Genomic DNA, 12,568 nt, shown 5'->3' with positions numbered 1-12,568 from the left:
TAACTATTTGTCATTCTAGCAATAAAATTGCATTTTTGTCAAAAAATGGTGGTCTTTTTTCAGGTGAGTTAAAATTATGTACGCCACTAATTTGCTGTGATTAATCACAATTAACCCAAATTCAAAAGTGTGATTAATCACATAAAAAAATATTATTATTCAATTTATACAGACATTGCATACCTTGTTGATGTCCTCCACACATTGCATCAGCTCCCATTCCTCCACAACAACTCGGCAGTTAACATCTGAAAAACACAAAGGCGCCACTCTTCAGTTCTATTGTCATCTGACTTCTTAAAAAAACAACAACTCCATTCTATTTTTATGAAGAATGCGCCCCAGTAGAAGATGTATCTGGTCTAGTGTGGTACAGCAACCCTAGGTAACTTGGATTTCCTTTCCGCTAAAAATGAATAGGCATAGTTGAAGCAACAATGTATCTTATCAGAAAAACATCAACCAATTATGAAATATTTACAGTTGTACTCCTTGTACATAACATAATCTTTAAATCAGATTGAACTGCGGTACGGGTACCACTAGTGGTACACGGGCTCGATCTCGTGGTACGCCAAAAAATGACTTAATTAAACATTCTAATATAACAGTTTTATCTTCCTATATTCAAACAGTTTTACTGTTCAAACTGTGTGTAATGTTACAATATACTTGCTAACTAAAACATTTGACTTGTATTTAATGAGTACTTAGGCCTACTCCAGTATTGTATTTTACTGTTAGTCATTATGGTGGTACTTACAGAATCTTGTGTTTTCTGAGGTAGTACTTGGTGAAAAAAGGTTGAGAACCACTGTACTAAATTAATACCTCATATGAGTCCTAGAAGAAACTATTACAACTCAAATTCTGCAAACTCAGGACATTTGGAGAACAACATCAGTTTGTTTCATGCTGTCAAAATGGACATTTATTTTGTGGTCCATTTTTCTTCAAAATACTTCACTAAGTGACCAACCCAAACCACCAACTACTGGGATGAAATAATGCAAATCCGATAGAAATACATTCATTTCCTCGCAAAAATATTTTGTTGTACACAGTGTAATAATCCTGAATTGAGTATAAGATATTTCACATACAAATGTGTCGTGATGGTGACTAACCAGCAGCAGTGATGCAGCGATGGAGAGGACTCAACAGAGGAACCAGAAAGTAATGCTGAGCAAAAGTGGGCTTCTCTTGCAACAAGTACAGAACCGTCCTAGTGGCCACTCGCTGGAACTGCTGGGCTGTAAGCTTGTCTTTAAGGTGCAGGAGATCCAGGATCTGCACCAACAAACATCAATGAAATACAAAAAATTAGACCCAAAGATGATAATGAACTTAAATATGAGAATTGACCCAAAATTATGATGTAGTTCAGTGCACTTACTTAAACTCCCAGACTAAATGAAACATGATTTTAATTAGAGATGTCTGATAATATCGGCCTGCCGATATTATCGGCCGATAAATGCGTTACAATGTAACATCGGAAATGATCGGTATCGTTTTTTTATTTTTATTAAATCAACATAAAAACCACAAGATACACTTACAATTAGTGCACAACCCAAAAAACCTTCCTCCCCCATTTACACTCATTCACACAAAAGGGTTGTTTCTTTCTGTTACTAATATTCTGGTTCCTACATTATATGTCAATATATATCAATACAGTCTGCAAGGGATACAATTTGTAAGCACACATGATTGTGCGTGCTGCTGGTCCACTAATAGTACTAACCTTTAACAGTTAATTTTACTAATTTTCATTAATTACTAGTTTCAATGTAACTGTTTTTATATTGTTTTACGTTCTTTTTTATTCAAGAAAATGTTTTTAATTTATTTATCTTATTTTATTTTATAATTTTTTTTCTTTAAAGTACCTTATCTTCACCATACCTGGTTGTCCAAATTAGGCATAATAATGTGTTAATTCCACGACTGTATATATCGGTTGATATCGGTATCGGTAATTAAAAAGTTGGACAATATCCGATATCGGCAAAAAGCCATTATCGGACATCCCTAATTTTAATTACATAATGCTAGCTTCAAATGCTTGCGTGGGTCACTGACCTGAGAACAGATTTGCCTATAGTAAGTGTCAGCTGATGTGGACTGCTGGGGGCATGCTGCCAGGATCCTGGCTATACCGTCACATTTCCTCCAGTCTGACTCACCCCCTTAAGGACATGGGAAGTATCACAGCGACGATAAGAGACAATAGATAGATAGTACTTTATTGATTCCTTCAGGAGAGTTCCCTCAGGAAATATATGTCATCATCACCCAGTACCACACTTGCTCACCTGTTCCTCCCTCCAGGATGGCCCTAATGACAGCCCGAACCCCATTCGGCTGCATCAGACGCTCAGAGAGCAAATGGCCACATAGTCGCCTTAGCCAGCTCGGAGTTCTTCTGTCTGTGGAACCACTGGCGCTTCCTACTGTCCCAGACTGTTGGGGAGAATTACAATATTTAATATTACATGGCAAACATATACAATTAACAAAATAACATCCTACTGTTTTCCCTTTATTAAAATCATTATGAAACATTTTACAGGTTTACACCCAGCAAGAACTTGGATTTCAACAGTTTCCACACAACGTACGTGCATCAGCGCAATAGTTTGGATTTCTGTTTTTGTTGATTTGTGCTGTGCTTGGCTGTGATATGATCTCAAAATAAGCCAGAATTACAAGACTAGCAATACTCAGGGATAGGGAACCTATGGATGACGGCATCTGGCTCATATATACATTTCAGCGCCTTAATGCAGTATAATCCATAAATCCTTTATTTACATCCTTGATTGACTACAGGCCCAGGGGCTGGAGCCTATCTCAGCTGCATTAGGGCAGTAGGCGGGGTACACCCTGGACAAGACGCCACCTCATCGCAGAGCCAACACAGATAGACAGACAACATTCACACTCACATTCACACACTAGGGACCATTTAGTGTTGCCAATCAACCTATCCCCAGGTGCATGTCTTTGGAGGTGGGAGGAAGCCGCAGTACCCGGAGGGAACCCACGCAGTCACAGGGAGAACATGCAAACTCCACACAGAAAGATCCCGAGCGCAGGATCAAACCCAGGACCTTCGTATTGTGAGGCAGATGCACTAACCCCTCTTCCACCGTGCGTGCATATATATATATATATATATATATATATATATATATATATATATATATATATATATATATATATATATATATATATACTGTATATATGTATATTTATATACTGTATATATATATATATATACATATACATATATATATATATATATATACATATATATATATATATATATATAAGTATTTTTTATATTATAGCAAACAAGGTACAGATAGTAAACACACTCAAACAAATTTACATAGTGCAGTATTTACATCTACATTTACTCTTCCTTTAAAAAAGAAAGACATCATAAAATTATATTTGCATAATTTAGATGCATTAAAAATAAGCTCAGTCAATAAAACATCTTGAATATATTGTATTTTACATCCTCTCAATTGTTTAAAATGGGTACAGTAGATAGCAAGTTAAGTACAAAGCGTCAGGCAGCTGAAGAAACTCTTATTCATTTACAGTGGGAATGTTAGTGAAAAAGTTGTCTGTTGTGAGAATTGTCGTTTGTCCATCATAGGCCACCGTAGGTCTGGTGACGCATGCTAGGGTCTTTTTGACAACTTAAAGTGCTGAACTAAAAAAAACATAGGTTTAGGCAAAAGAAGCAAAATGTTTTTTCCACCTGTCACAATTTGCTTGAAAATTGCCTTTGTGTCCAGTAAATCAGGTTTTTCATGATGGACATGACATGTCTGTTTTGAGCCTGTGGAGGGCACTCAAACTTCTCTCTACTTCAGAAGATGAAACAGACACCCAAAGGCAACCTGACCAGGCTTTCATCTTGCAAAAAGAATCTACGCACTTCCACAGGAAATCTACCAAGGATCTCTGTACTGCTGCTAATAAGTAGGTCAGGAGAAACATTAAAAGCTGCACTGAAAGTAACTTTCTGTTCAATTCTGGGTATTTTTTAATGACTGCAGCATAAATCTCTCCACTCAGAAGTGTCTCTTCCAACTCTTGTAAGGTCAACAAGCCATTCTTGTTTAAGTTATGTTTAATTATTAAATCAAATAAACTGTATCTTTAAAAAAAAATCCACTTATCAGTTATCAGCTGTTCTCCTTTCTTCTTATAATCACAAAGATTTTGAAATCTTACTTACACCCTGAAGCTCCACTTGACATTTCAATCTCTTCATTCCTGATTGTATTAGTTATTGTCAGGATAATATACAATTGTTTGTTTAAAAAGTAATAGCATGCTAATATACAGTATATTTCACTCATTTATGACTTCACCAGAGCTCTCTCCGCCTTTCATTACTTTAACTGCCTCACTATTCTATGCACTGTTATTCTACAGTAACTCAAGACATAATTGTACATCATATCTAATGTTGATAAATGGTCTAGTACAATTAGGTGTTGTATTTATGTTGTAGTGTAACCGTTACACTGACTGACTACTCTTTTTTAAATAACAGTAAGTCTTGCTGCTGTTTCACTTTTCTTTTTTTTTTGGTGTTGGCATATTGCCACCTGGAAAAGGATAACATTACTTGGTAACACTGATGAAGTTAGCAATTAAATAATGGACAAGTGACCATGCCAAAATTAAGATGATTTAACTCAAAAGACATGGTTTGAATATTCCATTCCATTTTTTCTACCGCTTATTCCCTTCGGGGTCGCGGGGGGCGCTGGAGCCTATCTCAGCTACAATCGGGCGGAAGGCGGGGTACACCCTGGACAAGTCGCCACCTCATTGCAGTATGAATTTGAATATAATTGGCAAGACGTTATGAACAAGAAATTTTCAAGGCAACATTCCGAACAGACCACCTGCTAGTGTCGCCCTCAGAGCCTGCTATTTCCCGTCTTTCTCTCACTGCTGAGGACGGTCAGTCACATGATGCTGTGTTGCGCTTTCAAAATAAAAGCATGTATACCTCCGCGGTATGTATTTTTTTGGGAGGGACAAATGCGTCTTTCTCCAATATGGGGGTGAAAGTGCAAATGGACAGAGAATTTGCCTTTGTGGATACAGCAGGTTCTGTGGTGTGTCTAATATGCAATGATATTTCCTCAATGAAACGGTCCATTGTGAAGCAGCACTTCGACTTACGCCGCAATAAAAGGTAAAGTTTGATTTGTGATTGGTTCACTTCAGATAATGTAATTATGAAGGAAAATGTTGACTTATACATAAAGTGTTTGTCTTAAAAATGCATGCATGTAAATTGTATTTAGTGTTACGAAATATATTGCTCTCACTGAAATACATTTTAAAAATATAAGGGTTTCATGGCTCTCTCATTCAAAAAGCTTCCTGGCCCCTGCTCTTAAGAATGAGAAAATGGCAATGTCGATTGTCATTGACAAATGAAACCGAGAAATAATAGTGTATTGTTATACCTGGGACTGGAAGATTTATTGATTGAATTTGATTAATCGTTGTAATTAATAAAAATCTATCAAATCCAGACTGAAAACGTAAATATATGGACATACAGGTAGTTTCTGCATGGCCACTTCAATAGAGCGCACGAGAGCAGTGGGTAGTGTGCGGGTTCTGTAATCTGAGAGGCAGCGAACAGCGGAGATTTTTTGATATTTTTATCAATGCAGACATTTTGTGCAATTTCTATGTTGATGATCTGCATTTATTGGAAAAAAAGAATGACAATTATGGCAAGCAGAACAATTGTTATTGTAACCATTTCCCCAAAAATACACGTTGAGACTTTAAAGTGTGTTTTATGCAATTACTCGATTAATTAGAGGTGGGTGAAATAATTGATTTTTAGATGCAATGGCAATTCGGATATGGACAATTATAGAATCGATTAGTAAACGTCAATAATCAATAATCCATTTATTTATTGTAAAAGTAATGCAAACAGTTCTAAAATGTGTCTGACTGCAGCGAGCCACCTCAACAAGAGATGCAACCAGCTCCTTTCATATAGGGCACTTATGTTCCAGTTAAGCACACATTTCCAATAATTTAATAAATGTGATGCCCGCGACCCCAAAGGGAGTAAGCGGTAGAAAATGGATGGATAATAAATGTGATGGGAATTAATTTAACTGTTTCTTATTACAAATACACTGTTTTTGAAAGTTGCGAGTGACAAATGCTTATTTAGTGAAACAAAAATAAATGTAAAACTGCATCAATGTAAATAAATTCCATCCATCAATCCATTTTCTTCCGCTTATCAGAGGTCGGGTCGCAGGGGCAGCAGCCTAAGCAGAGAAGCCCAGACTTCCCTCTCCCCAGCCACTTCGTCCAGCTCCTCCCGGGGGATCCCGAGGCGTTCCCAGGCCAGACGGGAGACATAGTCTTCCCAACGTGTCCTCGGTCTTCCCCTTAGCCTCCTGCCGGTCAGACGTGCCCCAAAACCTCCTTAGGGAGGCGTTCGAGTGGCATCCTGAGCAGATGCCCGAACCACCTCATCTGGCTCCTCTCGATATGGAGGAGCAGCGGCTTTACTCTGAGCTCCTCCCGGATGACAGAGCTTCTCACCCTATCTCTAAGGGAGAGACCCGCCACCCGGCGGAGGAAACTCATTTCGGCCGCTTGTACCCGCGATCTTGTCTTTTCGGTCATAACCCAAAGCTCATGACCATAGGTGAGGATGGGAAAGTAGATCGACCGGTAAATTGAGAGCTTTGCCTTCCGGCTCAGCTCCTTCTTCACCACAACGGATCGATACAGCGTCCACGTTACTGAAGACGCCACACCGATCCGCCTGTCGATCTCACGATCCACTCTTCCCCCACTCGTGAGCAAGACTCCTAGGTACTTGAACTCCTCCACTTGGGGCAAGATCTCCTCCCCAACCTGGAGATGGCACTCCACCCTTTCCCGGGTGAGAACCATGGACTTGGACTTGGAGGTGCTGATTCTCATCCAAGTCGCTTCACACTCGGCTGCGAACCGATCCAGTGAGAGCTGAAGATCCTGGCCAGTTGAAGCCATCAGGACCACATCATCTGCAAAAAGCAGAGACCTAATCCTGCAGCCACCAAACCGGATCCCCTCAACACCCTGACTGCGCCTAGGAATTCTGTCCATAAAAGTTATGAACAGAATCGGTGACAAAGGGCAGCCTTGGCGGAGTCCAACCCTCACTGGAAACGAGTCCGACTTACTGCCGGCTATGCGGACCAAGCTCTGACACTGATCATACAGGGAGCGGACAGCCACAATCAGACAGTCCGATACTCCATACTCTCTGAGCACTCCCCACTAAACTTCACGGGAGACACGGTCGAATGCCTTCTCCAAGTCCACAAAGCACATGTAGACTGGTTGGGCAAACTCCCGTTCACCCTCAAGGACCCTGCCGAGAGTATAGAGCTGGTCTACCGTTCCACGACCAGGACGAAAACCACACTGTTCCTCCTGGATCCGAGGTTCGACTATCCGGCGTAGCCTCCTCTCCAGTACACCTGAATAGACCTTATCGGGAAGGCTGAGGAGTGTGAACCACCACCCCGGTCTGCCAATCCAGAGGTACCGCCCCCGATGTCCACGCGATGTTGCAGAGTCTTGTCAACCAAGACAGCCCCACAGCATCCAGAGCCTTAAGGAACTCCGGACGGATCTCATCCACCCCCGGGGCCTTTCCACCGAGGAGCTTTTTAACTACCTTGGCAACTTCAGCCCCTATGAGAGCCCAACACAGATTCCCCAGGCACTGCTTCCTCACAGGAAGATGTGTTGGTGGGATTGAGGAGGTCTTCGAAGTATTCCCTCCACCAATCCACAATAGCCGCAGTAGAGGTCAGCAACACACCATCCCCACCATACACGGTGTTGACAGTGCACTGCTTCCCCCCCGAGGCGGCAGATGGCGGACCAGAATCGCTTCGAAGCCGTCCGGAAGTCGTTTTCCATGGCTTCCCTGAACTCCTTCCATGTCCGAGTTTTTGCCTCCGCGACCGCTGAAGCCGCACTTCGCTTGGCCTGTCGGTACCTGTCCGCTGCCTCTGGAGTCCCATGAGCCAAAAGGACCCGATAGGACTCTTTCTTCAGCTTGACGGCATCCCTCACTGCTGGTGTCCACCAGCGGGTTCTAGGATTACCACCACAACAGGCACCAACCACCTTGCGGCCACAGCTCCAATCAGCCACCTCAACAATAGAGGCACAGAACATGGTCCATTCGGACTCAATATCCAGTGCCTCCCTCGTGACATGTTCAAAATTCTTCTGGAGGTGGGAATTTAAACTCTCTCTGACAGGAGACTCTGCTAGACGTTCCCAGCAGACACGTGTACATAAATTAAAGATGCAAATTAATGCACAGATTACTCTAATACTAAAATAATCAATTGCTGCAGCCCTAGTTACAGTATAACCCTCCGAAGGCAAAACCAAAAATGACATACATTATACACAAATACACTGTATATTGCATAGCTAATTTGGGGAAAAACAGAAGTTCAAATAAGTACAAAAAGTTGTACTTGCAAAAGTGAAATTATAATATTCAACCTTAAGACCAGATTTAAATACTTAATGAAATAACTACTACTACCAAATATATCACGTGAAACGGGCATTTTCACAGCATATTACTCAGGTTGTGTTCTTTTTTATTGAACACTAGAACTGAAATTACTGTTTCCCGACATAACTATTTAAAAGGAACTGGCCATTTGTATCTCACAAACAAAACCTCTGCAATACAGGCATAAAATGTCACTGAGGTCATGACTTATATCAGACACACCTACCTGTTTGTTTCCACCTTGTAATATGAGGAGTTCTTTGATTACAACTGGCTGATAGACTTTCCCCAAAAGACATTTCAAAGCGTCCTGGCAGTTTCTGCGTTCCTCCTCTTCATGGAGCTCCTATAATCAGAAAACCTTTAATCACATGCACATGGACATTTTGACAATAATTATGAAATAATTTAACTGAGGGCCTTGAAACTATTTCAGAATTTTAAGATAAAAATGTGACCGACCGCAGTACTGAGTAAAGTGTAATGTAAAGTAATAGAACAAGTTGAAAATAAGGATGTGCTACCTTAACATCCTTTGTGGTGCTCCCCTCAGACAGCTGTGGCTGGTAACCAAGCTGACAGAGCGCTGCCATCACATCTCCAAGGTGCCGGGTGAAAACCAGTGTAGCGAGAGATGACTGCTCAGCACATTGCAACAAGACATTTGTCGTGGTCTGGAGCCGGCGTTGTGCCACGGCAGCTGCTTGAGAGCATATCATTTTTTCCAGCATTGCACCAAATGCTGACCTGTGACCCAGAGGTACGCCTACTCCGGGAGCCAAGTACGGGCAGAGCCCTAAAGAAGCCACAAACTGAAGAACTGAGCCAAGTGTTTTCTGCTGAGTGACACTGAGCACATCCGGAGGTAAGGGTGGCGCCATCTCAGGGGTGTGTAGTTTGGTGGCAGGGCTAGAATGTGTCCGATTGAAAAGCTCAAGTTCAGCAGAAAGGTGACGTGCTAAGGTGAGAAGCAACAGGAGACACTCTTGGACAAAGCACCACATCACATCCTCGGTGTCATTTAAGAACCATCTTGCCCCGGCCAGCACCTCCTCTCTAAAACGCCTCACATCCGTCAAGCTGCTGTCACTGTGCAGCCGTTCCAAGAGAGCATCTCTGTTGGCCAGCAGTGCTGCTTGAAGCACCTCTTCCTTCGACAACTTTGCATCAAGCCCGGATGCCTCTGCACAAAAGAGTACTTCATTACACATAATATACAGTATTCCCAACTAAGTGTAACAGTGCTCCAACCGGCAGCCACACATCCCCACTGATGGAGAGTTAAGTGGAGCAGCACTAGTCAAGGAGCTAAATGCCCTGGGCTGTCAACTCATTGTCCAGTGCAGCTTTTAAGGTACCAGGGGGCGAGGCTTACAAAACATTCTATCACCACAGCCTCACTAGATGGCGTGCATTACATAAACAGCATGTCAACACACAAACAATTGATTAAAACAGTGTTATTCAACCTTGAAGGCACATTTTTTGTGTTGAAAATATCCGGAGGCACACCACCAGCAGACATCATTAAAAAAACGAAACTCAGTTGACAGTAAAAAGTCGTTGTCGCAATTGTTGGATATGACTTTAAACCATAATCAACCATGCATCAATATAGCTCTTGTCTCAAAGTAGGTGTATTGTCACGACCTGTCACATCACGCCGTGACTTATTTTGAGTTTTTTGCTGTTTTCCTGCGTGTAGTGTTTTAATTCAGGTCTTGCGCTCCTATTTTGGTGAGTTTTCTCTTTTTTTGGTATTTTCCTGTAGCAGTTTCATCTCTTCCTTTGAGCGATATTTCCCGCATCTACGGTACTTTGTTTTAGCAATCAAGAATATTTCAGTTGTTCTTATCCTTCTTTGTGGGGACATTGTTGATTGTCATGTTCGGATGTACATTGTGGACGTCATATTTGCTCCACAGTAAGTCTTTGCTGTCATCCAGGATTCTGTTTTTGTTTACTTTGTAGCCAGTTCAGTTTTAGTTTCGTTCTGCATAGCCTTCCCCAAGCGTCAATGCATTTTCGTCGGGGCACTCACTTTTTGTTTATTTTTAGTTTAAGCATTAGACACCTTTTTACCTGCATGCTGCCTTCCGCTGTTTCCGACATCTACAAAGCAATTATCTACCGGCTGCCACCTACTGATATGGAAGAGTATTACACGGTTACTCTGCCAAGCTCTAGACAGCACCGACACTCAACAACAACACATAATTTGAACACTATAATTACTGGTTTGCACAAATTTTTTTTTAGCCCAAATAGGTGAAACTAGATGATCTCCCACGACATACCAGACTGTATCTCACGGCACATCACAATTTTAATTTAATTAACAGTTTTAATTTCCCCTCGGGGATTAATAAAGTATTTCTGATTCTGATTCTGATCAGTGTGGCAGAGTGGTTGAAAAACACTGGATTAAACCATGATTTACTAATTGAGGTCAAACTAAAGGCTGCAACACCACTCATGTTATACTTTATCACATAGAGAAGGAAATGTGTTACCCTTATAAAGTGTTGTTGGGATATAGTTAAGATAATGAATGATGAAGTGATTAAGAAATGTTTAGTATAGATATGCTTAAAATAGGCCGTGCAACTAATCATATCCTCTAAATTCCGGTTGAAACTGGGTCCAAGTTCAGGCCTACGGACATTCACTTTTATCGCCCACATTCTTGCCACCTTTGACGTGGCTTCTTTGCCGAGGTCTGAAGGACAACACCAGATATTAAGTCGTAGTTCAGGAAGGAAAAATCAGAGGAAGATTCCACGCCTGGAAGCAGACACCTCATTGCATATTCATACATCGGATGTATAGTATATTGTAGGAGCGCGAGGGGAAGGTCCGGACAGCCCTGTGTATTAGTCGCCGTGTTGAACGCTACTAGGGACAGATAGTGCTCAGACAAATTGTATTTAAATTGTATCCAATAGGGAATAAATACTTCTGATTTTAGGTTTATGCATCGTGTCCTCTTTAAACATCTTCTGGCTCCAGATTAAACAAATACGTCGACAGTGTGAAGGGAAAGTTTTAGATTGGGTTAATATTAGCTAACAAATTTGACAAGGTTGTTAGTCTTCATGCTAGCAAACAATTCCATTTAGGGTTGGTCGTCACATGTATCGCATCTAGTAGGCTGGCCTTGCTCATTGTGTTAAAATGGCAACTAAAATTTAAGGTCCACCTTCTTCCATCCATCCATTTTCCTACCGCTTGTCCCTTTTGGGGCCGCGGGGGTTGCTGGAGCCTATCTCAGCTGCATTCGGGCGGAAGGCGGCGTACACCCTGGACAAGTCGCCAACTCATCACAGGGCCAACACAGACAGACAGACAACATTCACACACTAGGGCCAATTTAGTGTTGCCAATCAACCTATCCCCAGGTGCATGTCTTCGGAGGTGGGAGGAAGCCGGAGTACCTTCTTGCTAACTAAAAACACATTTAATCCAAGAAAATAACACCATGGCAACCAAATCTATCCTCGTGATGGGTTTGGTTGACACAAAAGGTGCCCGTGTCTTTAATAAGTCACAAAAATTGTTATTCACTTACCACTACTAGGTTTTGTGAGAACATTCAGAAGCGAAATTATTTCCGCAGTCATCTTGTTATTTCTTACACAACTTATTTGTGTGCCATTTCTGTCAGGAGCGTGTTAGCCTTTCGCTACGAGGAAGCCATAGGGACAATACTACGGCAACTCATTGGGGACAATCGCAGAAACCGCGCGTCACCGGAAGTGACGTCACTTGCGATAACTTTATTTGTCGGAAATCAATAAACAAGCCTCTTTTGCCCCTGGCGCTGTATTGTTCTGTTTTTGTACTGTTTCTGTACTTGTTTTGATTAATATTGTTCCTTTGCTTGTTTGTAAATGTTGAACATTATAAATAAAGGTTTTTATAAAGAAAATAAAAATAAAATAAAAA

General features: G+C 41.3%; 1 protein-coding gene across 1 annotated transcript in view; it reads right to left on the bottom strand.

Annotated features, from left to right (window-relative positions):
- Positions 1 to 12,341, bottom strand: part of tango6 (transport and golgi organization 6 homolog (Drosophila)) — a 36,199-nt gene extending 23,858 nt beyond the window's left edge. The window contains exons 1-7 of the mRNA XM_061969777.2: positions 12,192 to 12,341; positions 9,148 to 9,806; positions 8,850 to 8,969; positions 2,322 to 2,469; positions 2,089 to 2,195; positions 1,128 to 1,290; positions 184 to 248 (exon numbers count right to left, since the gene is read on the bottom strand). Coding sequence (XP_061825761.2) covers positions 184 to 248; positions 1,128 to 1,290; positions 2,089 to 2,195; positions 2,322 to 2,469; positions 8,850 to 8,969; positions 9,148 to 9,806; positions 12,192 to 12,243 — 1,314 coding nt within the window. The 5' untranslated portion in view covers positions 12,244 to 12,341. The remainder of the gene's footprint in view (positions 1 to 183; positions 249 to 1,127; positions 1,291 to 2,088; positions 2,196 to 2,321; positions 2,470 to 8,849; positions 8,970 to 9,147; positions 9,807 to 12,191) is intronic.
- Positions 12,342 to 12,568: the final 227 nt, after the last annotated feature.

The sequence above is a fragment of the Nerophis lumbriciformis genome, linkage group LG10 (genome assembly GCF_033978685.3).
Source record: "Nerophis lumbriciformis linkage group LG10, RoL_Nlum_v2.1, whole genome shotgun sequence".
Taxonomy (NCBI): domain Eukaryota; kingdom Metazoa; phylum Chordata; class Actinopteri; order Syngnathiformes; family Syngnathidae; genus Nerophis; species Nerophis lumbriciformis.
The sequence above is the reverse complement of the archived record's forward strand: the minus strand, read 5'-3'. Positions and strand labels throughout refer to the sequence as shown.